Source organism: Octopus bimaculoides, chromosome 14 (assembly GCF_046866305.1).
Source record: "Octopus bimaculoides isolate indiv1 chromosome 14, ASM4686630v1, whole genome shotgun sequence".
Classification (NCBI taxonomy): domain Eukaryota; kingdom Metazoa; phylum Mollusca; class Cephalopoda; order Octopoda; family Octopodidae; genus Octopus; species Octopus bimaculoides.
Genome location: NC_142941.1, coordinates 48,168,952 through 48,196,820, shown reverse-complemented (window position 1 = coordinate 48,196,820; position 27,869 = coordinate 48,168,952). Strand labels below are relative to the sequence as shown.

Below are 27,869 nucleotides of genomic sequence, written 5' to 3'. Positions count from 1 at the left end.
AATGTATGTATGTGTGTGTGTGTGTGTGTGCATGCTAGTTTTTTTTATGTATGTGTGATAGCTTTTATGAAGTTAATAGTAACAAGGTGAGGAGCGACCTTCAGCTGGCCGAGCCTGGAACTCTTCATGTCTTCCTTTCGTTACAAACCATCGTATGTAACACACATATTTATGTATAAAGATATCTATATATTTAAATATATATAATTGGTATAGTAATGAACTTCTATAGAAAGAGGAAGTATTTAAAATGAAGTAAAGACATAAATCCACTCAAAGGAATACAATAAATAGACACATGTTTACTGTCAAAATATGTTCGTTGGAGACAGAAGCAGAGCAAAAAATCGAAAAGAGATATAAAACTGACAATGTTAAATTATTCATCGACGTTTCAATGATAAAACAAACTGGTGTAGAAACATGAAAAGGATCATCATATTTCTGAATGGATCAAGTACGGACGGAAAGGTAAATAATATTATGACCTCACTTATTAGACTATTGACATATTTATATGTCTACACATCAATCCATGTGCGCCTGTTGGAAGGATGTCAAGAATCAGGTGTCTTGTTTTAAAGTTAATTTTGCTTCATCTATTTTGCAAGTCGATCGCCACTCAGTTTCCTTGATATAGGTTTCTGTTACTCGATTTTTCCCCATTTAGCTGCTATTTTTCTTCTCTGATCTTCCGAGCTCATAGAGATTGTCCAATTCAACTGAAGGTGTTTTTTTTCTCATTTCGGGGATCCCCCTGAAAGTGAAACACCATTCCGATATCAATAATATCTCCTTCATTTGTTGTTATCGCTGTCTCTCTTATTAACAATGGATACACTTGCTTAGTTGCAACAAATTTTCTCCTCCGTTCCCTGCTCTTTTTATTCACATTAACATTTTTTGACATTAGAAATATGGGTAAATTGTTACTCTTCCACCCGTTTCATGAGACGGGTGTCTTCTCTGATCGACAGACTTTCGGAATAGCTACCACTTACCTCAAGGAATTGGGTGGTTGTTTTTTTCGGTGAAAGAATTTTTTGCCCCCCCCCCCCCCCCAAATTCAATTACTTACATTGTTGCTTCCCTATTCTGTGCCCTTTGCCGGTAAATTTTTACTGTTATTCTTATCTCAAGACGAGTGTAATAGTAAAATTATACTCGATGTGTTAGTACTGAATAAGTATTTAAGGTAAAAGATCTTAGAAAATAAATGCAAGAATAAGTATTTCGAAGAACGACCCACTTCAAGAATATCTCTTGTGGGACGAAACAACTGATTGAGTAACGAAAACAGGCCGAGGATAGAATTTGCAGGAAATAGAAAGGTGAATGCGTTCGAAATGAAAATTTCATACAAGATCATAAATTTGATGCAAGAGTAAATGAATTCCTCAAGGATATCAAAAGTTAATAGAGAGAGAGAGAGAGAGAGAACAGCCAATAAATGGAGATTGGGATGGTGGATATAAGCATTGATGAAGTGTTTAGCGTAGTTGTTTTGGTAGTCGTCTGGAGTTTAATTCTTGGGTGAATCAGTATATATATTTAGGTAAAAACAGAACGAGCAAGCAACACCTTAATTAGAAGAGTAACTAATAGGAGTTATATTCTTGTTATGGACAACAAAATGGCAATAGTCTGCCTCCGTGGATTAAAGTTTTGGGAACGTTACTGAACACGTAAGAGGAACAACCAAAGACATCGTGTCGGTAACAACTAAGGACATTCGTTCAGTGTTATTATTATACAAGATCATTTTCTTGATAATTGTTTTACTTTTAAAGATCCTATAAAGTTAAAAGGCACCCAACTTTTTAAATAATATCTTGTTTTATATTTTGGTCAGTGTTCCCTTAAACGCTCACATATCATCAACGTTTTAATAGCCATTTTCCATGCATGCATGGGTCTGACACTTCGCTGTGGTACATTTTCTACGGCCTGACGCCTTCCTGTTGTCAACCCTTACCTGTTTCCTAGCAAAGTAATACTTTTCCCATGGTGAGACATATTTTCATGGAAGTTGGGAAACCGATGACACCGTTTGTATGAGAGAAAGGCTTGCTTATATGCATCAAGGTACACGCACGCACGCATACATATCGTCATCATAATTTAGCTTCCATGCTTGCAGAGGTCAGGCAAAATTTATTGATGCAGATTTTCTATGGTCAGTTGCCCTTCCAGTTACCAACCCACATGTTTCCAAGTAAGGAGAAGTATTTAACCAAAAATAAACCTTTGTACTTGGCTTTTGTCTGTATGGAGAAAGCTTCTGACAGGGTCCCTTGTTCCCGTTTCTGGTGGTCAATGTGTAAGCAAGGGATAGATGAGTGGTTGGTGAGAGATGTACAGGGATGCTGCCAATAAGGTGAAGGTGGGTAATGAATAGAGTGTGGAATTCAGTGTACAAGTAGGAGTTCACCAAGGATTGCTTCTCAACCCCCTTTTGTTTATTATAACAGAGGAATTTAAGACTGGCTGGTCTTGCGAGCTCCTCTATGCTGATTACCTTGATCTTATAGCTGAATCACTTCCAGAACTAGAGAAGAGATTTCAGGTGTGGATGCAAGGTCTGGAATTAAAGGGCGTTAGAGTTAATTTAGCAAAGACCAAAGTCCTTGTAAATAGGAAAACAGACAAAATTTAGAATGTGGCTGGGTTGGGGTTTACAAGAGGAGATGGGGGAGCATAAGAGGTGAGATGGGAGATCAATATTGACCACTTTGCCGACCCCTACTCTAGAACAGCAACCCCTATTTCAGCCTAGGGGTTCTTCTGTGCAGACGTCAGGCCACGGATGTTGACACGAAACCTCAATCGTATTGATCTCACTTGTCTCGCTCTGCATGGGAACGTCATAGTTCACAGATGTTATTGTTTGGAATAATAACTTTCCAAAATACACCAACATTTCTTGGTTATCTCATACTCGTCTTCATGATATTCAGTGCTGCTGGCTTTCTACTGCATACCCTCGCCTTTTTTTTAACGGCCATAACACGCATTTAATGATGTGGAACTCTAATAACGGTCTTGCAGTCAGACCCTGATTGTGGAGTCTGCAGAAACCAAAGCCGGCCATTATATAAAAAGAACGAGCAGCATCATTGTTTATCCTTGAGATGAGGCTGAGAGAGCTTGGATATGTTCCTGAACATGAATTTGTGTAGTTTATTGTTACAAATCACGCAAATACGAAAAAAAAAATGATAATAAACAAAAGGTTAAAATTGGAACGTAGTCGTGTTTTTAATAAACATTTGTTTAATTGTCCTAAAATGAGTTAACAACAACTTTGACTTCAGGATAGATTTGAACTCTGCACTATACAAATACTCAAAGAATAAACTGTTTATTGTTTAAGCAGATGGCTCCCACCCCCGAACCAGTGAAATGTGTTGCCCTTTTGACCTGTTACCACCTTCACTAGCAAATCTCCGACTCAACCTTGCTGTGTGCAAGTTAAAAACTAGTACTTTACCAACACATTTCATCTAATTGACTACGATCCTGGTTGTAACTGATGCCTGTTGTCGCCTGGCCCCCTCCCGCTCTTTCCTTCAATAAACCGACGCAACGGAATGATATATCCAACAGTTATTTAGCTTGGTTTCTTTAGTCAAACTAGTTCCTTTATATGGTACTCCCTGGCAAACGCGAAGACAAAAGAAAACGTCCTTTAATCTTTGAAAATGCCTTTCAGTTATGCTTCCGCGTCTCCCACGGAGAGAACTTTGTTGACTGGACATAGTGAACAACATGGCTGCCACCGTTTGAAGAACTGTCGCCAAGCAGTTCTGTGGATTTCAGTTCTGTGGATTTTCTTCGTATACTTTTCGGCCGTCTTGCCTCTCTTTCCAACGAAAACCACCGTTGGTTTGGGTACAGTGACAAGTCTGATGAGCCTTCTATTTCTGACAACATTTTTCGTCACGAAATTGACCGACCCCGTTGATCCGGTGTCTCGCATTGGCAGTTCAATGCCGAACGGAGAACCTGTTGAATCGTCAGCACTTTTGAAAGTCGCCATAAAATATGATGAAGACCTTCGTTACTGCGCCAAGTGCGGCACTTACGTGTGTGGATCGTCCTACCACTGCCCAATCTGTCAGAAATGTGTCCTCCTCTTTGATCATCATTGTATTTGGCTGAATAATTGTATCGGAAGCCGCAACTACGCCTGTTTCATTCTTAGTTCCAGCTCAGCTTTCATTCTGTCTGCTACAGTTTTTACCAGCACTCTGGTTATTATGTCGGAGCGTATCCATTCTATCCTGTTAGTCGGTTGGTGGAAATTTATGTGCCGTTACGCCACTGAGCGCAATTCTTTACCCACCTTCGAAATTCTCTTCATTCGCTGTCGACCTGACGTCTGGTTAGCACTGGTATGTGCCACCGAGATCTTGGTTTTCGTTATAATGATTCTCCTTCTGTGTTTGATTGTCTTCCACTTTTATTTGATGTGCCACAACACGACCACGCTGGAGTACATACGTCAGACACGTAACTATCCGGTTCGTGCTCTTTGGGATACATGACCTGGTCGAAAAGAAAAACCGATACACGAAAGATACAAGATATATGCCGTCATCTTTTTCTTTGGCTCTGGTTTGTGTATTTATTCCTCTCTAATATTCCACACAATAATTGTTGTTCCAGATAATTAAAACAATTTATCTCTTTTCTTAAGAATTTACTTCTTTCGATTTAATGAGGAACAAAATTAAAATTTATTATACGGAAACCCTAAAAACGAAATCCAGATTTAATTCCAGGAATATCTTTACTCAAACAGTAATTCTTTCTCAAATTCTTCCACCAAATATCTTTGGTTTCTAACAAGGAATTTTATAAACCAAATTACTTTGGGACATTTCTTTTCTTGCTTACATTGTTACATGATTTTGTTTTCTTTTTTTTATTCCGAATAAAATGGCAAATATTTTCAAATTTAGAAATAGTTTAGCATTTACTTAAATTCTATTTGCTGCCATTATTATTATTATTAAGGCGGTGAGCTGCTGGCGGAATCGTTAGCACGCCAGGCGAAATACTTAGCGGTATTTCGTCTGCCGCTACGTTCTGAGTTCAAATTTCGCCGAGGTCGACTTTGGGATCGATTAAACAAGTACCAGTTACGCAAATTTGAGGCCTTGTGCTTTCAGTAGAATGGATTATTATTATAATATGTGGTCGATTTGCAGAATTAAGTCTGGGACATCGAAGAGTCTAACAGTCCTCATATTTATTCTTTGTGCTGATTCCAACAGCATAAATATCCATATACCTGTACTTAAAACCGCTATTAATATTTCGGTGCGAAAGCACCTGGAAGGAAGCATTAACATTTAAACAAGTCCATGAAAATATTTGGCAAGATCTGAAGAACAAAAGAATGCAACAACACTATTTCTGTGAGTTTTTGCTTATGTAAATTAATTATTAACTGTGTGTGTAACTTAATGGCTTTTATGAATCGTATGAAGACAAATATCTATTGATGTTTTCATAGAATTTTGTTAGTTCTATGCTCTCTGTTAAATGTTTTCTATTTGCACCCAGTCTCAGCTTTATGGTTTTGGATTTGCCAACAGAACGAATTTTTTTTGATGGCCAGATTCTTTCAAGACATTCAAAACCACAAATAGAATACATTTTGCTTCCAAAGTTAGACAGACGTAAAAATATTTGAGTATTCGTAAAGAAACGAAAATACCAATATACGAAAAGAAAGAAAAAAAACAAACCTCAATCGTTTTTGTTTTTCTTCTCTTTGCTTATTTTCCATTCGTTTACTTCTTGTGCAGTACATATATATTGGTTTCAAGCAATTTCCACGGATGGGTAAAGTCGATTACTCAACTGCTACTTATCTTATCCATCCTGAAAGGAATAAAAGCAAAGTCGACCTCGTCGGAATTTTAACTCTGAATATAAAAACGGACGAAATACCGCAAGGCATTTTGCTTGGCCTCCTGCTAACGATTCTGGCAGCTCGTAAATATTAACGTTTAGTTTTGAAATTTGTACAGAATTTCATTCATGACTTCAGGTGTATCTCTTATATAATGGTTGATTCTTGAACTCACTTTGTCATTTTAGAGGTTTAATATTTTTTTTAAAGTAGATTTTCGGTGCTACAGTTGCCTTTAAAAAAATTTTTTTTTTTTTACTCTTTAATCAAATATTTGACAAGAAATGGTAATTGCTAATTCGCAAGGAAATTTGATTTAAGTAAAATAGTTTAGTTTTTCATCAAAACTGTGATTTGGTCCAAAGTTATGAAATTTGCAATATTTACACTTTACACCCGTCTCACCTTCAGTGGTTGGGGTTTATCTAAAAAATGAGTGATTTCCGACGATTTTGATACACAGATTCCTTCAAAAACCCATGAAAAATCGTAGGAAAAACACAAATTTCATCTTCAAAGTGAGACATGTGGAACAGCAAAAAATTTACATCATAGAACTGGTAGTTTGTGTAAACTTATTCAATTTTTTTTCTATGATACAACTACAATTAACGAACATTTAAATTAATATATTTTCCATGAAAACTTATCGGAATATTAAACATACGGTCTGCGGTAGTATTTGGTCAACCCGCGCCTCTTTCGGCTCAATTTTATAAAGCGAAACTTTTTCATTTTTAATTACAATATTGTAAAAGAATGCGTTCCAAGTTGTTATATTACATCGAACCCTTTTCCCATTATTTATTATGAACAGGGGTTGAGGAAGAACTGTCCACTACCCAGTCCGAGGGATCGAGTTTGTGTTTTAACCCGGCCAGCAAAGCCAAATGAGTTTGATTCTTACCTTCGCCAATGGCGGATGAGCCCCAATTAAGTTGAGCTCAGAAGAAAGGGTCGGGTTAGGATTGCGGTAGAGGACGCTATAGAGTTTTTATATTTTTGTTGGCTTCAAGAAAACTAAAATTTAAAAAATGTTAAGTTTTGAACTTGAAACGCAAAGACAACCAAATATGCACTCCATCATTTCCCTGATCCTCTCCCTGATATGCCCCTTCCCTCGTTTCATCAATTAAAAAAGAAACAAAATCACAAGCGCGCGCGCACTGTTGGTTCATTTTAAGGACCAGAAAATCCTCAAATTATTTTGCCGAGATGGACTTTGCCTTCCATCCTTTCGAGGTCGATAAAATAAGTACCAGTTGAGTGTTGGGGTCGATGTAATAGACTTACCCCCAACCCCGAAATTGCTGGCATTGTGCCAAAATGCGAAACCAATATAAACAATAAACATTGAAGATTGGAGTCGGCGATATTTGTGAATGGATGACTTGTTTCGAGTCGTGGAGTTTGGAAGGATTTAGTCGAATCAATCGATTTCAGGACTTATCTTATTAAAGTCTTCTAACTTGTTCTACCGATCCCTTTTGCCGACTCGCCAAGTGGTGGTGGTGGGGAACTTGCTTGCGGTGCTGCGCAGTGACTTTGAACCCAAGACAACGTGGTTGGGAAGCAGCAGCACACACACACACACACATTTGGAAGCCAAGCATCAACCGGTGAATATCCCGAAGTTTATGGCAATTTTAGATGACGAAAAGAAAATCTCTGATCGTTCGATCGGCTTTAGATTTTGGCGCATGCGCAAGGACATTTCACCGCAATTTCAAGTATTCTGTGATCGTCTACCCCCATCTTTTCTCTTTTTTTTTAATGTTTTCAAATTCAGAATTTAATTGTATTTTTGTCCTTTCAAGTTAATCCCAAGAAATGCGTCCCAACCCGTGTTGTTGTTGTTAATGAACCTTCAATCATGTTTTGCTTTTGGAGAAATAATGGAACGACCATATCAGAGAATAAAATTGTGTCACATGTTTGTTGAGATTGGAAGTCCAAAAAGCGCTCCTTCAGCTTCTCATCACAGCTAGAAATAGCAGCTATAGGCACCGTAAAATATTAAGCCTGGTAAAGTAGGAATAGTTAATGCGGAACAACGTCTCTTGTGGTATGAATCTGGGCTGAGGTCTGGAATAGGTGGATCCTCGAAAGTTGGATTTTCTCCGTTTCAACGGGGATATTTCAAATTTATTTTTCTCCACGCACTACAAAATGATTGGGGGGGGGGGGGGGCTTTTTATGAAAAAATAGTTTTGAAAATCTAGGGTTCTTTACCCCGCTCCTTTCATTAAGCCGTTTATAATAAATTGCATTCAATTTAATTAACCATTTACTATCAGAACTTCAGCGTTTACGCAGAAAAATAAATAAAATGAAATAAAGAATCTCTCCGTTAAGTATTTTGGAAAATTCCAGTTTCGGACAGTAAAATTTTATATTTTTCATCTGGTATTGAATATACAAGACGGGAACAAGGAAGCTATTATTTGGTCGCTTGATCTGCTGGAAACAGCAGCTACATCTTTCTCCAGTCACACTTTCAGACCTTACAGTCTTTAAAAATAAATTGGTATAAGGTTTGAATAAAAGACGAAATGGTTATGGCTAGAATCCCTGTCTTTAAAGTTAGGTTTGCTCGAGCACAACTGAATTATGGCAGCAATTGGCATTGTAAAAGATTGAGCAGTTAAATTATCTTGGACTTGAGAATCGAAAGTGGCTCGTCGACACAATTCTTCGTTTTTTTTTTTTGTTTTTTTCCCCCGTTATCTCCCGCCTCCCTCTCTCTCGTTTTCGTCAGCAACCAATATCTCAGTCCCTGGATTCTTTCCCTAGTCTCACCTGTTTACACAAAGGGAAACTACTCTGGTTCATTGTGATTGTCAAACTGAAATCTTAGGCCGCACAAAAACATTTACTAATGAAATTATTTTGCATCTTGCCCTTCCTCTCTTCATTAATAAACAAACGCTGTGGGCTCCCCGTTCATGGAACTCTTTATTCTTCACCGTCGTTTTGGGCAAGTTTAAAACGAATTTTAAACTATTTTAATTTTATTAGACAATGCAATTGGTGTTGATGTAATTGTTATAGAGAGCCAACCTTACAATGAGGGACCCCTAAGGCTTCTGTGTTTTCACTTCTTTAGGGGTCAGAGCAATCTCACTTGTTTCACATTTTTTATATTTCTTTTTTTTTTTTACACAAATCTTTCATCTTATAGTTTTTTCAGTCATTTGACTGTGGCCATACTGGGGCACCACCATGAAGAATTTTAGTGGAATAAATCGATCCCAGTACTTATTTTTTTAAGTGTAATACTTATCTATCAGTCTCTTTTGCCAAACAGCTAAGTCACAGAGACCTAAACAGACCAACACTTAGTTGCCAAACGGTGGTAGGGGACAAACACAGATACAAAGACCTACATGAATGTGGTGCCATGTAAAAGGTAACTCAGCCCACTCTAGGGTGGGGGTGTAAGAAAAGGCATCCAATCGTAAAAACCATGCCCAGACAGACAGACAGACAGTCTGGTGCAGTCTTCAGCCTGGTTAGCATCCAACCCATGCCAGCATGGAAGGAGGACCTTAAACGATGATGATATATGATAGGCTTCTTTCAGTTTCAGTATGCCAAATCCACTCACAAGGCTCTGGCTGGCCTGAAGCTATTGTAGAAGATACTTAATCAAGGTGCCATGCAGTGGGATTGAACCCAAATCCTGTGGTTGGGAAGCAAGCTTCTTACCACACAGCCACACTCACAGAAAAATAAAATAAAACTTTGAATACTGTTTGAACAAGTTTTTGACTCTGAAATCTGAGAGAATTTATTCACATAAAGGCCTTCCTTCAGTTTCTGATCATATTGAAAATGGGAAATTGCCAAAAGCTCTCAACTCTGGAATATTCACAGTCCTGCCTAAATACTGGGATTTATCCACAACCTGCAATTTCTGTCCATACGTGTAAATGTTCCACTTGGAGTATGCCTCTCTGGGTGCAGGTTGGTCCAAGATAGCTATTTCAGGTTGGTTTCTAGACACCAGTATGCTGCTTGCTGTTGAGAGTCCATAAGATGCTGCAGACTCACTCGAGGAGTCAGCAACTAGATCACAATCATCCGTATACAGGCATTCTAATATTAGTGATAAGAATAGCTTTGTTTTCACAGCAAACCATCTTCTATTCAACAGTGGTAAGTTATCTGGGATGGATGATCTCTGAGCTGAGATTTTTGAAATGTGGGTTTAAAAACCTGCTTCAGTGTCTAAGTAAATTTATGTCAAAGCTTTGAATTGAAGAGAGTGTCCCAAATGGTTGTAAAGATGCACTGGTGATGGTTCCCTATAAAGGGAAGCATAGGAAGGATGAGTGGGAATCATCGAAGAATATCCCTCATCTTTTTGTTGTAGGCAAAAGGTGTTGTGTAGGATCATTCTTAATCACATTCTTATAGTAGACCTATATATATATATATATATATATATATATATACATTCAAATATCCACTACAGTTATCACTTGTGAACCATAACTGTTGGTTCATACTGCATCTATATAAACCTGAAGATTGTGGAAAGCATGGAAGTACTTATCTTGTCATGTAAGATTGGGAAAATACAAAAATGAAATGTAAAAGACAGACTATGATGGAATTTCATTGACTTATATATTTACCTGTACACAATCACAAGAACTCTAAGATACACATGCTTTATTTTTCATACATAACATATATATTCTGACTGAAAGAAAAAAAAATGTTTTATTTCTATGAATGTGAATACCAGCTGGAGAAGACACAGCCTATAGTAAGATCAATGAAGCATGTCAAGCTAAACTGATATGCAGAGACAAGAGGTATCAGCTTTATCTGGTTGTCTCTATTTCAATTCAGGTATAAGTTTGCACCTGGAAACCTGTATAAGACCACACAACCTGCTAGAAATATTAACTGAATTTCTCTCAAATTACATTGTAATATCTTAAAAGGAAAGCCATATTGAATAATAAAGTCAACTCTCTGAGCAAAAAAAAAAAAAAAAAAAAAGAAAAGAAAAGATGGGTTTGAATGTGATGATAGGTCTGCTCTATCAGGAGCCACCTGGAAATAAACAATTCCATTGACTCCCAGTACTTGACTCACATTTATTTTTATCAACCATGAAAGGTTGAAAACAAAAAATAACGTTGGTGGAATTAGGACTCAGAATGTAAAGAGCCAGGAGAAATGTCACAAAGCATTTCTGCTCAGTTCGGATTCTGTCAGCTCATCGTGTTAATAATAATAATAATAATAATCTTGGGTTCAAATTTTGGCACAATGCCAGCAATTTTGAGGGAGAGGATAATTACATTGATCCCAGTGTTCAGCTGGTACCTATTTTATCAACTCCCCCCAAAAGGATGAGAAGTTGGTTTTGTTTAGTTCAAAGTCAAACATAATCAAACAGGCATGTGATGATGGACATTGCCTGTTATCTCTAGCAAAGTTGGTGCTTACAGGTGTTCAGAAAAATCTGTGTTTTTCTCAACTCTTAGTTGTAAGCTGTTGAAAAATTCATCTTTGGATAAAATTAATTTTACATTGTTTGGGCTTTGGGGAGGTTATTAAATCATAATGATAGAACCTAATTAAACAATAAAAAAGCAGCCTAATTAATCTCACAGTTAATTAAAAAATAAGAGGATGATGATGATCATCGTTTAACACAGTGGTTCCCAACCTGTGGTCTGGACCCCTGGTGGTCTGCATTGAACTTGTGTGTTTTTTTTTCTTTTTCAGGTGATTGGTTTGGGGAAGAGCTTGGATGAGATCCTCCTGGAAGCTGGCAGGAAGTTGGGCGTAACAGCCCGATCACTCTATACACCACAAGGAGGCCTCATTGATGACATAAAGTTAATCAGGTCAGATATTGATCTTAATATGTATGTATGTGAGTGTGCTTGGGTTTGCATAACTTTGTGTGTACACGTACACACACACACACACACACAGGTGCTGGCATGGCTGTGGGGTTAAGAAGTTCACTTCCAAATGGTGTTAGGTTTAGACCCACTGCTTGGCACCGTGGGCAGCTGTTTTCTTCTATAGGTTTATCATAGCTTTGTGAGAGGATTTGGCCGACAGAAGCTGAAAAATGTGTGTGTGTGTGTGTGTCTTCATCTTGACATTAAGTAAACGAATGTCACCCTCATACAAGTGGCATTGTTAATTCCCAGTCTTCCATGAAAATATGTCTGGCCTTTGGGAAGTATTACCATTACTTGGAAACAGGTGAGGGTGGGCAACAGGAAGGGCATCCAGCCATAGAAAATCTGCCTCATCAAATTCTGTCTGACTCATGCCAGCATGGAAAATTGGATGTTAAATGATGATGACGAAGATATAGGCAGGAAGCAAGAAGCCTAGTCACAGTGTTGGCTTTGTATTAAGAATTTTACTTAGTAAGCACACAGGTTCATTCCCACTGCATGACACCTTTGGGTGGGTGGGGGTACTGTCTTCTACTTTAGCCCTAGGCCAACCAAAGCCTTTTCAGTGGATTTAGTAAGAACTTAAGAATGCTGGTGTGTGTGTGTGTGTAGAAATATATACATGTATCATCATTATCATCATCATCATCTTCATTTAATATCTATCTTTCATGTTGGCATGGGTTGGACAGTTTGACTGGAACTGGCAAGTGAGAGAGCTGCACCAGGATCTAGTCTGACTTTGGTTTGGTTTCTATGGGCTGGATGCTCTTCCTAACATGCCAACCACTCCGAGAGTGTGGACTGGGTCCTTATAACATGTCACCGGCATGGATACTTTTGCATGTCACTGGTGTGGTTGCTGTTATGTATCACCAGTGTCACCGGATGCAACCACGATTTCACTTGATGAACAAATTGCCAATGGTCACAATCACCTGTCATTGCCTCAGTGAGATGCCACGTTCAGAGATCATGCTTCACCACCTCAACCTATGTCTTCCTCGGTCTACCACTTCCACAGGTTCCCTCCTCAGTTAGAGAGCGGCACTTCTTCACGCAGCTGTGCTCATCCATATGCATCACATGACCATACTAACATAGTCTAAATAAATGCACACACACACACATCTCTATATTCTTTCTTTAACCTTCCCTTTTTAATTCTTTATAGAGATGATGATGTTCTTTACGTGTCTGATGGTGAACCATTTAAGCGTGAGTAATTTCCTTTCCATTTTCCTCTTCTGTAACCAAAGACGCAACTTCAATCCTGTCTCTGTTGATAGTGGCTGAGACAATTCTTTGTTTCTCCGTAACAAACAATTTGTTCTATTTTCCCACCTGGCTAATAGATGAAGGATAAGTAATAATTGCAATTATAGAATACCGTCCGTTACTGCTCCACCAAGCCCTCTGTGGCCCTGTAAATAAATGTCACGAAGAGTTATCGTTGAAGTAGGAAGTTGGAGGATTGTTGAATGTTAAACTTGTCTTTATTAGGTTTTTGTAATGAGTTTGGCCTTCTTCATTGATTCAACTTGGAGAGGCTGGGGAATTTTATTGTCTGCCAGGCTGTCATATTCTACATAAGCACATCATTGAACTACTTCAACACAATCATATGCAATGGTGTCTTGACAATAAAATATTCTTTATAACCTCTAAAACAACAAGAACATAAGACAAAACTTTTATATCAACCAAAATTGACCTACATATGACAGCGAAATGTCATTGAAGTTAGTGAACAGCTACAATAACATGATCTTGTTTCTTAACGAGTGTAATTAGCACACTAGCTTAACTTAGCGATCATACTACATGAGATAATCAGGGACATCTTAACCCTAATATAGGCCCCTGGGCAAATCATTACACTGAGTCAGAGATCAGAATTGGACTTCTCGACCTGTGAGGCCCTTGGGCAACTACACAGTGTGCTCATGCTTTGAGATGGTACTGGAAATAACTGTTTAATTGTCCATAATATTTTTTCCTTGTCCACCTTTGCAGCTTATCTCAGTACCCGTACAACACATCATGCCAACGTCTCAGTTGCACCGACTGTGGCTGCTAAAGAGAAACAACGAACAAAGTTGGTGCCTGCTGACCGAAACGAATGGCTCTCATTGAACATTGGTGGCAAGTTGTTCTCTACAACACGGTAAGAGGAAGCAAACTATCAAAGTCTGTTGAATGATTCTGAGTAGAAGAGATTTCAAGTGAAACTTGTACGCAAAGGTTGATGTAGCAGCAATAGAAGAGAGGGAGAGAGTGCAAGAGAGAGAGAGAGAGAGAGACACCCTCCGACCCACACTCACAGAGTGAGATTAGGGTTGTGGTATTTTGGTGAGCCTTTGTCATTTGATTGGATGGCTTCTTTTTGAATGTGATTGAGGATATTTGTGCTTCTGTCAGCAGAACTGACTCTGATGTGGAAGCAGGGCTCCATTGTGTATTATATTAAGAGACTCAGCATTTGATAAAAGCTGTAATTTTATGAACACCAAGAGAAAGGGATGTTTTAGCCATGTTATCTATACAGGATCACCACCAGGTATTGGTGCTCACTAACCAGTTGTTACTTATGAATATTTATTTTTTTTAATGACCTCACCAGTCTCACTGATCCTCTTTTACAGGGTCTGTAAGACTGGTGAGAGAAAGGGAGAAAGATATTGATATTCTTGGATTAGAGACTTCTTCACAACATAATGGACTCTGCTACAAATTCCCAACGTCCAGATAGTAGTATTAGACCTGATGACCAGCTAAGAATAGGTAGGGTTCATTTGATGGATTTATGCCCTGTTCCCTATGCAATTGTACTCAAAATCCTCTTGTTGACCTGAGGTTAAAAAATAGTTGCCAACTGTGGGAGGAGATTGAACCTGGATTTACTTCCCTCATTACAAAAGTGAACCACATCAGCACACATCATGCTTCACCACCTCGACCCATGTCTTCCTGGGTCTATTTGAGTTTATCGGAAAAAACTGCTAAATCATGATTACAAGATTTTATTGAAGCAGCCCACACCACCTCCTCCTCCTCCTCCTGTTGCATTCCTTACCTCAGGAATCTGGTGTTGGTTTCTTTTTGGCCACATTCTTTTATTACGATTAGTTACCACAAATATTCAGCCATCCACTCTGGGTCTATTCTAATTATTAATTGCAATTAGGATATTTCGATTATTAATTGTAATTATAATATTCGTGTTACTATCTGATCCCCCCCCACTCCCTATGTCTTTACATAAAGCTTCACTTCACTTCTATTGTGTTTCTCAAATTAGGTCAATCAAATAAGCCAAGTAGAGCAACCTAGGTGTTACCAGCAAAATGTCTTAATAATAATAATAGTAATAATAATAATAATAATAATAATAATGGTTTCAGATTTTGCCACAAGGACAGCAATTTTGGGGGAAGGAGTAAGTCGGTTACATCGATCCCAGTGCTTTACTGGTACTTAATTTATCAACCCCGAGAGGGTGAAAGGCAAAGTTGACCTCGGTGGAATAATAATGATAATAATACAAAGAGAGTTGCGGTTGGTTATGAAAACAGACATGATTAGAGTTTAGTATCATTTGTGGGTGAGTTGCTTGTGTGACACAAGTTGCTGTAATCATGGTTTTAGATTTAAAGTCATGAACTGAATATCTATTACTCACTAATTGTAGCAGTAGTAACAGCAGCAGCAGCAGCAGTAGTAGTAGTAGTAGTAGTGTATGTTGAAAATGGTAAGTGCAACACAGAGAAGGGAGAAGAATTAAGCTGTTGATTGGACACAACAACAACAACAACAAGAACCACAACAAGTATCACCATCATCATTGCCATCACCTTTCTTTTATGTCCACTTTCGGTGCTGGCACTGGTCGGCACTGGTCAGATGAGTTGTAACAATCTGAACACTAATCAGGGGACCATATCCTGGTCATAGCATTTTATTTTGGCATGGTGTCTATGACTGGATGCCCTTCCTAGCACCAACCACAAAGGATGCTGGGTACTGATTATCACAGCACCAACACTAAGGGGTGTGTCATGTCCTTGACAAGTTAAGATACTGAAGGGTCCTCTTGACTCTCTCTCCCTTCTCTGTTTGTTGTTCCCCAATCGTACTGGATGCGGTTTATCATTACAACAGCATTAATGAGGTGTAATGAAGGAAGGGACAGGGACAAGTTTGTTGTTGTGGGGGCAATATGTGGTTACCCCACATTATATAAGGGTGGGTGGAAGTAAATGGGGTGGAACTGGAAAAAGATAAAGAGGGTGCTGATGAGGTGTTGTCAGGATGAAAAGAAAAGAATGTGGGGACAGAAGAACAGGAAGTGAGGAGGTTAGGTGGAGAGAGTACAGGGGGGAGAGGTGAATGCATGTGGAAATAGGAATGGGGGGGGTGAATGCATGTGTGTGTGTGTGTGTGTGTGTGTGTGTGTGTGTGTGTGTGTGTGCTGATGCAAGTCAGTGTATTTGCCTTAAAAGTATTTACATTGATGAAGGGAGGCAATTCTGTCAAACCGAAGCTGATTCTTTGTACGTCGCAGTGTCGTGGGACCGACGACAAGGAATGGAGTAAAATCGTTGGCAGTGGTTAATGTTTTAGCAGGAAATTAATAAAAGACTGACCAACAACAAACATTTGTCCTGGATGTGTGGAGTCTACAGATATTTAGTGTACTCTTACTGTGAATCAAATGTAACAAGAGTGTTACAACTTTATCTGTTGTCCTTTTTTGGGGTTCATTAAAATAGGTACCAGCTGAACACCGGGGTCAATGTAATCGACTTACCCCCTTGAAGTTGCTGGCCTTGTGCCAAAATTTGAAATCAATATCTGTTGTTATCTTATCTCTTACATATTGAAATGTTTTTTATTTTTTATGTTTTAATATGAAGGAGTACATTGACTCGCCAAGAACCTGCCAGTATGTTAGCTCGAATGTTCTCTGACCAATCAGGTATTCACTGTTTACTGTCCATTGTTCTCTGCATTTCGTTTCTGTATGCTTTTCTTGTTCCTCATGTGAATATGATCTGGACATTAATTATATTAATTACATTAATTACATATGTGCTGTTGTATTTCTGATGTGACACTCACTTTGAATATTGGAATATGGGCCGTGAATGCACTTCACTTTAATTTAATTCATCATTAGTATACACTAATTAATGATTTGTTACTAGTATACCCATGTCAGCAAAAATGTTGACAGTCTTATTAATGATAGCAAAATGGCACATGAACACAATGAGGTATCTAGTAAATATATAAGTCAGCAACCTAGTAAATATATGTATATACCCTGAACTGAAGCACTTGAAGAATCAGCCAAAAGTTTTTTTTACTCCCTCTCTGTTTATTTCCTTGTGTTTTTTTCTGTTGCTCATAATGTCTGTCATAAGTTAGAATCTAATTCCTAATTTGCATGAATTTGTTGTCAAACCATTATTGACTCCAATGGTTTCACTTTATTTGGCAGAAGTTCCATGGAATAGCTCTGTTGATGCAAATGGGGCTTACCTCATTGACCGTAGTCCCACCTATTTTGAACCGATTCTCAACTATTTACGCCACGGACAACTCATATTGGATAAAAATGTCAATCCTGAAGGTAAACCGTTTGTGAAATGACTTTTTTTCTTTTTTCAGTATTGTTTTGTCAATCTGTCAATTGTTTGTAGTTATGGTTACGTGAGGGAAGAACTTCACTCCTTTGCTTTTGGATTCAATCAAATGCTAGAGAGCACAAGTTCTTGATTGATTAAAATCATCCTAGTTAAATGACAATTATTATTGTTATTATTGTTATTATTATTATTATTATTACAGGTGTATTAGAAGAAGCTCGATTTTTTGGTCTGGATTATCTGGTTGGATTATTGGAAGAAATTATCGAGGTAAGGCTTTATATCTTTAATCTTCACAGTCCAGATTGGTGTAAGGCCAGTGGGTGTGACTTCAACCTCAAACCTGCTTCTGTGAGAAATACAAAATGGAACCCATTTGAGTGAGAGAATGAACAACACCAATATCAAAGTAGCATTACCAGACATGTTCTCAGAGAATATTGGAAAGAACGACTCAGCTTGGATGACAGGGAAACTCATTTACAACTGTCATGTGATATCAAGATGCACACATGCACACGTACACACACACGCACACACACATGCATGCACACACACATACACGCACGCACATATAGGATGGCTTTCTTTCAGTTGGTGTTTAGCAAATCCTTTCACAAAGCCTTAGTTAGTCTGAGAGACTATTGTAGAAAACACCCAAGGTAGCACACAGTGGAACTGAACTTAAAACCATGTGATTGGGAAACAAACTTCTTAACCACATGGCTATGCCTGTGCCTATGAACTGGATAAACTGGGATTATATGTTTAAAGTTAAGCCCCCTCGACCTATCACAGAATGGCCATACTTCCAAAATGGCTGGGAAACTAGAAACCTGTTCTGCTAATTAACCGATGCCGGAATCACTGGTCACACATTCTCTAATCACTGTAATTACTCTAATGAGTAGAGGAAATTTCACTGTAAACATTTTTGCTGTAAGAAAATTCCCCTTTTGCACATAAGGCAGAAACATAAGCACACTGGGCGAAATGCTTAGCGGTATTTTGTCTGTCTTTATGTTCTGAGTTCAAATTCCGCTGAGGTCAACTTTGCCTTTCATCCTTTCGGGGGTTGATAAATTAAGTACCAGTTGTGTACTAGGGTCAAACTAATCATCTGCTCCCCCCCCCCCCCCAAAAAAAAACTTTGGGCCTTGTGCCTACGGTAGAAAAGATTGTTAAAGGCAGGAGGCCAAAGAAGAACCAAACACACCCCTGGAATCCCAACTGGAAGAAGTGGGTATATCACTCTTGAAGAATATAAATTTCTTGAAACGGATGAGCAGTGTTTATAATACGATAGAAGTGAAGATGATGCTGTTTGGAACACAAGTGGGGTTCCAAATATAATGATAAGCTTTATCACTGTTCATACAACAAATTTGTGTTATGATGAATTTTCCAGCCATGTTGTTTTGATCATCTGTCGATGTATTTTGGTTGAGTGGTTAGATTCATTTTGTGATGATACTGTTCCAGGGTTTCAGTCCTGCTTGAGGATGAAATTGTGTAAATGGAAATTGGGATCCTTTTAAACTGTTCCAAAGTCTTGCATCTCTGTTCAAAATTGCTTGTTGTTGTTGTAGCGTGAAGCCCCTGCTGATGATTCAACCCCAATCAATCGACGTGAGTTTGTATTAAGGTTAATGTCTACGTCAGCAAGGTCTGAACTACGATGCCAGGTGAGTAAACGCGTTTGTTGTTTAGCCCCAGGTCAGCCAGCATTGAGTAGATCTCTATAATCAATGCCATCCCAGCCATGACCACTTCAGCTTATTTTATTTTTCAGACACAGCATAGCTGAGACCCCATTATTCAAGGTGTTCCTTTATTTTTAAGACAGTAGGGTATGATTTAAGCTGATATTTTTAGCAGGTTGAGCGACATGTAGAGGGTTCATTGTGTGGTTTTTATATTTTTGCTTCCATAATGTCGATTGTTTATCTTTCCTATTTCATGATTTCATGCTTGCATGGTGATTTCACTTGGCTTTCGCTGTCTTTCTTCTTTCCCCGATGCAAACTACTGTCATGGTCCCTGTTTCTCACACCTCACTCGTTTCATACATTCACCTCTCAAGCACCTCTCACCTGCTTGTCTCTCCACCTCTCATCAATCTTGGGGTGTAATACAACCTCCTTCTTTCCCCCCTCCTCCTGAAGCTAATTACTTTGCCCAATCCATCCTCCCCACTGCAGGATGGATTTTTCCTGCTCCTGTCTTTCCTGGAGGTGTTTACCGAAACAGAACACAAACGGCATCGACCTCAACCAGTCTTGGAGTCTACAAAGGTCATGGGCTCTGACCCTTCCTCCACACTCAGCAAATAAAGAAGGAAAAAGGGACAGTTTTGTAAATCATTTCTACATTTTCACGAGATTTTAGAAAACATTCTGTTTTATTATTTCCATTAAATTGTATTCAATTCTTTATCACCACACACACACACACACACACACATGCACACACATGCACACACACATACACACATACTTGCTTATAGACACACACATATACACATAGACGAACTTATAATGTTGAAAAGTAGATAAGGCTTAATGGCTGTGAAATGGATGTACTTGATGCTTGCTCTTTTGTGTGTGAGTTCCATCCTTAGTGGCCAAGGCATTGTGTTGGCCAAGGCATTGTGTTGGCCAAGGCATTGTGTTGGCCAAGGCATATAAACCCTTCTCTCTTTGCCTGGCTAACAACACCAGACTTTACTTCACGTCTGATTGGTTACCACAAGAAATGGAATCCAGGAACTGAAGTGTTTTGATTTGTTAAAAATCCTCACATTTCTACAAGTAGAGAAAAACCAATGCAAAAGTGGCAAATCTCATGTTGGGATGTTGCTGTGCGTCCCACGCAGCTGAGATTTTCAAGTCGTTGGTGTTTGGTTGGAAGAGCAGCACTTGTGCCTTTTTTTAAAATTTTTTTAGATAAAATTTCAAGACCAATTTTGAGATAAAATTGTTTTGATTCAGCAGAAGCAGGATCCACTCCATTGTCTGCATGGACTGGCAGACAGTCATCTGTATTGAGTAGTTCTTTTACAAAGATATGGTGGACTCTGGTCTTGCTCTAAAATGGTTGGCATTAAAGAGATATTCAGTTTGGCAGGACTGTATGATAATAATAGTAATAATAATAACGATGTTGATGAAATTATTGTGTATAGTGCTCAGGTATGTCTGGAATTGTTGCTGTCCTTGCAGTGTGTGGAGGCTGACCATGATTGGGGCTGAGGTTTCATCAGGACCACCATATTGGCTCAATAAGTTGTCAATACATGAAGAAAGCAATCGTCAATGGTAATAATCTGAAAACTGTCCAAGACTTTCGCTTATTGAAAGACGGTCATCTTGACCTTGAGCTGTCAAAGACAAAAACAGTATTTGGTTGATTCTATCTGCAACTATGGAACGGTTATCAGGTTTCCACTAGAATCCAGCACAACATTTGCAGTGCAGTTGTCTATTCTTTGGTGTTGAAACCTGGACATTTTGTAGGATTCCAGTGATGAGATTCCATGTCTGCATCATAAAACACCTGCAAGCATTCAGGTTATCAAGAATGGATGAATTGCTGGGAAACTCGAGAAACTGACCCCTTTTCAACCCTGTTTCGGTTCTTATTTTCTCTCTTTATTTCTCATCTCTTTTCTTTTTTCTTTCTTTCTTCCTCTCTTCATTTTCTTCTTAATTTCTCCCCCCTCCCACCACTCTTTATCTTTGTAATCTGTCTTATCTGTTTTCTCTTGGTATCTTTAAGGTCTCACCTCTGTTGGCTTCACATCTCAAACCATGTTCTTGCACAACAATTAATGGATTCCATTCTCTATTATGAAACTCATCTTACTAATCCAACATCTTTCGCACTAAACAGATCTTAATAATAACTAATTACTAACTAAACATGTCTTAACTAACCTATTATTAATTAACATGTCTTAACCTGACACATAACTTAACCTGTTATTAATTAGACACTGTGCAGAAGCAAATATTACACAGCAAGTTAGTGTTATACTAATAATTAAAATGACTATTGTTATTTTGAGATGTTACCATGCATGTTATTAACTAAACTCATTAACATATTACATAGTAAACACGTTACTTAACAACTCTCTAATTAACTAAACCCTTATCTAACATATTACTACTTAAACATGTTGTTTGTGAAATATATTACACTAAACATGTAGTACTTACCAAGCACTTGTCTTACTAATCTAATATATTACTAACTAAATACATATTACTTACCTAACTTTACTAAACAAGCTGATTAGTAATGCTACTAGCTAAACACATTATTTACCTACCTAACACTATTAATTAAACATGTCTTACTTTCCTAGAAGATCACTAACTAAACACATTACTTAACCTAACATGTTACAAGCTAAACATGTTCAGTAACACTGCATTTCATTTTCTTTCTTCCCATGTTTTTTTAATGATGGTGTTTTTTATAACCGAAGTGAATTATTTGCTTTCAGGGCCTCAACTTCCAGTCGGCAAACCTGTCGAAACTCGATCTACGGTCGGTAAATTTCAAGTATGCAATCCTTAGAAAGGCTAACCTATCTGGAGCCAACCTATCATTTTGTAACTTTGAAAGGTCTGACCTTTCTGGAGCTATCTTAGATGTAAGTTGTTGTCATTGCTCCAACTAAACCTTCATTGAGTAGATTTGTCATAGAATGCATTGTAGCTGTGGCCATCCTGTCTTTTGTTTTTCAGCCATAATGTATCCAGGACTATAGTCTTTGGTGAGTTCTTCCTTGATATTAGACATCCAGAAATATAGAATCTTCTAAACTTGTCTCAGCCATTTGGATTGACCAGACTGTCTGATGTTATACATCACTGCTTACAGTGTGATTTGCATTGTTTTTTAACTTTTGAATGATGCTATCCTTCTGGTTAGGCAAGCAGGCCAACCTTTGCCCCGATTGGAAGGTTAAGCTCATCATGGGGTGGTCACCCATTTACAGCTGAATGGACTGGAGCAACACGAATGAAGTGTTTTGGCTAAGAACACAACATCCTGCTTGGTCCAGAGATCGAACCCATGATCTAGCGATTGTGAGTGCAACACGTGTGTGTGCATGCATGCGTGTGTGTATGTTTTTTTAATTTACTAGATATATTTATCGATGTGTATATTTCCATGTAATGTAGCCGCTGCTTGCTACAACTTGTTAGCTCAAAGTCTATGGGTCGTTGCTTTCTTCTTGTAGTGTGCCAACTTACAAGGAATCAAAATGGTTTGTGCCAATCTGGAAGGTTCCAGCTTGTGTAGTTGCAACTTTGAGGATCCTGCTGGTCACCAAGCCAATATGGAAGGTAAGGCAGTCAGGCATACATACGTACGGACGGACGTACATATGTATTGGGTCATCCCATAAATAATGTGGGTTTTTTTTAATACTTTTTTTATTTTTCAAATTGACGATAAAAAAAATTCCTTCTTTTAATCTAAAATTTACTCTCCTTCATTTTCTACAATGATCTTCAATCTTTCTGGTAGACTTGCAAGACCCCTCTTCTACAGAATTCATATTTTTTCCATTCAAATGATTTTGAAGACTGTGGAATAAATGATAATCAGGTGGGGCAATGTCTGGTGAATATGGTTGGTGGGGCATCGTTTTCCATTCAAACTGCTCCAACCTTTGGAATGTCATCCTTGCTGTAAGTGGCCAAGCATTATCCTGATGGAAGAACACCTTTCATCTGGAAACCAAAGATGGTCATTTTTCTTCTAGCGCTGACTTAAGCCACTCAAACTGCTCACAGATCTCCTTTGGTATCGTTTAGTTTGGGTTTAAAAGTTCAAAGTGGACTAAACCTTTCATATCTCACCAAACAGATAACAACACCTTACATGGGTGAAGACCTTCTTTAGCCTGGGGTGCTGGTATTTCTCCTTTCCCTACCCACTGTCTTCGGTGCTTGACATTTTTATAGAGAACCTATTTCTCATCACCAGTCACTATTCGGTCAAAACAACGTTCATTCGTGAGACGTGACAGCAGAGAAGAGCAGACATTCACTCTCTGCATGCGATTAGATTCGGAAAGTTTGTGAGGAACCCATCGATCCAATTTGCTGACTTTTCCGATGGCATGCAGGTGTTTGGTCCACCACTCCAATTGTGTCTGCCAACTCACTCCTGTCGCATGATTAGGTCAATAATAATTTCTTAGATTCGAAGGCTATAAGATGATTACTGGCTATATTCTGCTGATGAATTCTAATAAGACTGAAACATGTTCAGAGTCATCACTATATTACCAAAGATTGAACCTTCTCTTGACTACGTTCTAGTTTCAATTTCAAAACCAAAGTTGTTCCCCCTCGACCATAATTTGTCGTTAATATAAAGACTGATTTCTCATTATAGGAGTAATTTTAATTCATTAAAATTCATTGATTCACTACATTCAATATGTTAGAGCCCACTTCATTAAATACTGCACAGCTTTTAGTTGCCACATTGTTTTTGCTACTCCAACATTTAATAACATTTTCTTCCATCAAGGCGGCAACCTGGCAGAAACGTTAGCACGCTGGGCAAAATGCTTAATGGTATTTCGTCTGTCTTTATGTTCTGAGTTGAAATTCCGCTGAGGTTGACTTTGCCTTTCATCCTTTCGGGATTGATAAATTAAGTACCAGTTGCATACTGGGGTTGATCTAATCGAACGCCTCCCCCTCCCCCAAAATTTTGGGCCTTGTGCCTAGAGTAGAAAAGAATATTTTGTTCCAAATGAAATGCCTCAATACATGACACTGGGAACATTGTATAAACCAGTTTTAAATCTTCTGATACTTTGTTTCACAAGCCATCATTTCATGTCGCTTTCTATGTACACACCTTCTTGTTGCTATCTTTAATGTTGAAGACGAGACTGCAGTATCATCATCATCGTTTAACATCTGCTTTCCATGCTGGCATGGGTTGGATGGTTTGAATGAGGACTGGCAAGCCATGAGGCCACCCCAGGCTCCAATCCGATTTGGCAAGGTTTCTACAGCTGGATGCCCTTCCTAATGCCAACCACTTCGAGAATATAGTGGTTGCCTTTTACGTGCTACTAGCATGGGAGCCAATCAGGCAGCACTGGCAATGATCATGCTTCAGTCTCACTCGAATGGTGCTTCTTATGTGCCACCGGCACGGGTGCCAGACAGGTGGCTCTGGTCAGGTGCCAGACAGGTGGCTCTGGTCAGGTGCCAGACAGGTGGCTCTGGTCAGGTGCCAGACAGGTGGCTCTGGTCAGGTGCCAGACAGGTGGCTCTGGTCAGGTGCCAGACAGGTGGCTCTGGTCAGGTGCCAGACAGGTGGCTCTGGTCAGGTGCCAGACAGGTGGCTCTGGTCAGGTGCCAGACAGGTGGCTCTGGTCAGGTGCCAGACAGGTGGCTCTGGTCAGGTGCCAGACAGGTGGCTCTGGTCAGGTGCCCACGCTTGAGTGGTGCTTTTTATGTGCCACTGGCATGGGTGTCTTGTTTTTCTGATGCAACTCTTCCTTAATGTTCATCACTAAATTGCATATGCTGCTATTTTGATGATTGATATCATTAGCCCCTCGTGGCCTGCGCGCGCGCGCACGCACACACACACACACACACACACACACACACACACACACACACACACACACACACACACACACACAGAGGCACAGACATGGCTGTGTGGTAAGAAGTTTGCTTCCCAGCCTTGTGGTTTCAGGTTCAGTCCCACTGTGTGACACCTTGGGTGAGTGTTTTCTCCTCTGGCTTTTGGTCTGATCAAAGACTTGAGGCTGGGCTGGATTTGGTAAACAGAAACTGAAAGAAACCCATTGTGTGTGTGTGTGTGTAATTTAGCCCCAAGCCAGCAATAATCAAAGAGAGATTTGACCCAATTGAAGTGATGCTTCAGCACAGTTTTCAGCCCCTGGATACACTTATGTGACTCTGGTGAAACTCCAGTGTTTCCATGGTTATCATGGCTGTGGATGTGTGAAATGGCAACATTGAATCCACGACTTTTCAGGTTTGTTAGTTTTCATTATGTTTATTAATTCTGTTCCTTTTCCTTCGGTTTGCAGGTGCCCAGATGAAGAATGTCATCTTGGAAGGCAGCCATATGGCTAGCGTCAATTTACGGGTGGCAACATTGAAGAATGCAAATTTAAAGAACTGTGACCTACGGGGTGCTGTGCTGGCTGGTGCTGATCTTGAGGTAAAGCAGAATCAGTTTGCCAAAAGTCAGTTCTTTTGCTCACATATTCCTCACCCGGGTGGAATTGGGTGACGGCGGTTTATATTTAACAATCTACTCTGCTTTGCAAGATTGGATATCAGGGTGTGTGTGTGTGTGTGTGTGAGAAAGTGTCTGTGTGTGTGTATGTGTGTGAGAGTGTAAGTGTGTGTGTGTGCATGTTTCCTCATAAGAGACTCTTAAGAGAAGTTGAGTTTTGTTTCATGGTTTCTGAACAAACTGGAGAAACATCTTCCTACAGACAGGAGACCAGTTGATTTCAGGTCACAATTCCAGATGCTCTTCTCTCCAATTAAATATTCTGTTCAAAGACATTTTTTGCCCTTAAATTATAAGCAAAGAATTGATGAACCACATGGTCAGTACCACTTCCACTCTGTGATCTCACTTCACACACCTCCCTAAATACCCTCCTCTAAACTTTAATCGATGTGCAGGCATTTAAAAAGTTTGACTTATGTTCAAACATTCAAAAAATAATTATGTCAAAACATGTATATTAAGTATAATTAACAAAAATTTCATTTTCTCTTTTCAGAACTGTGACCTTTCAGGCTCCGACTTGCAGGATGCAAACCTGCGTGGAGCCAACCTGACTGGTGCCACGTTCAAGTTAATGCTGAATGCACTTCATATGTCACAGACGTTGCGCTGACACGTGCATGCCCCTTCTCTGGTGCCAGCTGGAGAAGGGGCGAGGGCTGCAGTGGTGCCGTCCGATCATGAAAATTAACGAGCAATGATTCTGTGTACAGAACAAACGAACAAGGAAGGAAACAAAGAATGGTGACAAAAAAAAGCCAGAATGTTCCGTCGAAATAGAACCAAAACAAAAAAAAAAACCAAATGAAAGATTTAAATTATATTTAGACTGAAGAAGCATATCAACAAAACTGTAACATTCCCTCAACTCTATGTTTGATCCAAAACGTGTCCAGTAAGCGGCACCAATCTTGCTATTGGGCAACAATTGCTGTTTCTTCATTGTCTCTCTCTCTCTCAGCTTCCATTAGGACATGCCTTTCCTTTACCCACCGACCCCAACCACTCAGGAGCCAGGATGTATTGACCCTTATTTTCTCATTATTATTGATTCCACATTTATCTTGGAGATGGAATGGGGGGTGGGGATATAACATTAAAATAGCTGATCTATTTACGCATTTTTATTTTATTTTAAACGTTTATTGGTTTCAGGTCTCACAAAATGTTTCACTTAACACATAAAAGCAATAATTTCTTGCTGTTTCACAGAATTAAAGATTTCAACTGATTCCTGCAATCTTTCAGCTCGTCTCCTCAAGCTTCCAGCTGGTCCCTACAAAATTTCAGTTTGCCCCTATCTGCCAAGCACTCAACCGACCCCTTCAAATATTTAGCTGATCCTGTAATTTTTCAACCGGTCCCTGCAAGATCCTTGGGGTTTACGTTTGGGCTTTATGGGATTCCAACTGAACCCTGCTATTGCTGCTACAGTTTGGTTCCATGCTTTGTTTGACCTTTTGGATTTTTTTTTTTACTAGCTGTAACACAAGTTTCAGAAACACACCCACACACTCACAAAACACGTACATACATAGACAATGTCAAATATGTTTACATACAATGATGATGATGATGCAAACACATATGTGTGGCATGTAAAAAGCACCATCTGAACATGGCTCCTGTGCCAGTGGCACGTAAAAAGCACCATCCAAATGTGGCTGATACCAGTGCCCCCTGACTGGCTCCCGTGCCGGTGGCATGTATAAAGCACCCACTACACTCTCGGAGTGGCTGGCGTTAGGAAGGGCTGGAGCCTGGTGCAGCCTCCTGGCTTTCCAGACCTCAGTCAAACCGTCCAACCCATGCCAGCATGGAAAGCGGACATTAAACGATGATGATGATGATGTACAGATATATCAGTGAGGGTGCATGGCCTAGTGGTTAGGCTATTGCACTCACAGTCTACCGATCATGTGTTCAATTCCTAGGTCGGGTGGTTCGTTGTGTTCTTGAGCAAGACACTCCACCTCATGTTGCTCTGCAATCACTTTGACACCTGACGCATGGCACACTGTGACACTT

General features: G+C 39.2%; 2 protein-coding genes across 3 annotated transcripts; both read left to right on the top strand.

Moving 5' to 3' along the window:
• The first annotated feature begins 3 nt into the window (after positions 1 to 3).
• On the top strand, positions 4 to 26,958 carry LOC106878011 (BTB/POZ domain-containing protein KCTD9). Of its 2 annotated transcripts, none has more exons than XM_014927088.3 (12): positions 4 to 471; positions 11,672 to 11,793; positions 13,037 to 13,080; positions 13,879 to 14,029; positions 16,779 to 16,840; positions 17,366 to 17,497; positions 17,716 to 17,783; positions 19,103 to 19,198; positions 22,024 to 22,173; positions 22,768 to 22,873; positions 25,627 to 25,760; positions 26,338 to 26,958. In XM_014927088.3, the coding sequence occupies exons 1-12, from the start codon at positions 424 to 426 to the stop codon at positions 26,452 to 26,454; spliced, it is 1,230 nt and encodes a 409-aa protein (XP_014782574.1). In that variant the 5' UTR covers positions 4 to 423; the 3' UTR covers positions 26,455 to 26,958. The 2 variants fall into 2 exon arrangements, 1 of the variants encoding a protein (XP_014782574.1); XR_016244342.1 differs by having other exon boundaries at positions 84 to 471; positions 22,768 to 24,888; positions 24,989 to 25,760.
• LOC106878012 (uncharacterized) lies at positions 3,568 to 4,693 on the top strand. The gene has a single exon (XM_014927089.3). The coding sequence runs from the start codon at positions 3,702 to 3,704 to the stop codon at positions 4,545 to 4,547; it is 846 nt and encodes a 281-aa protein (XP_014782575.1). The 5' UTR covers positions 3,568 to 3,701; the 3' UTR covers positions 4,548 to 4,693.
• Positions 26,959 to 27,869: the final 911 nt, after the last annotated feature.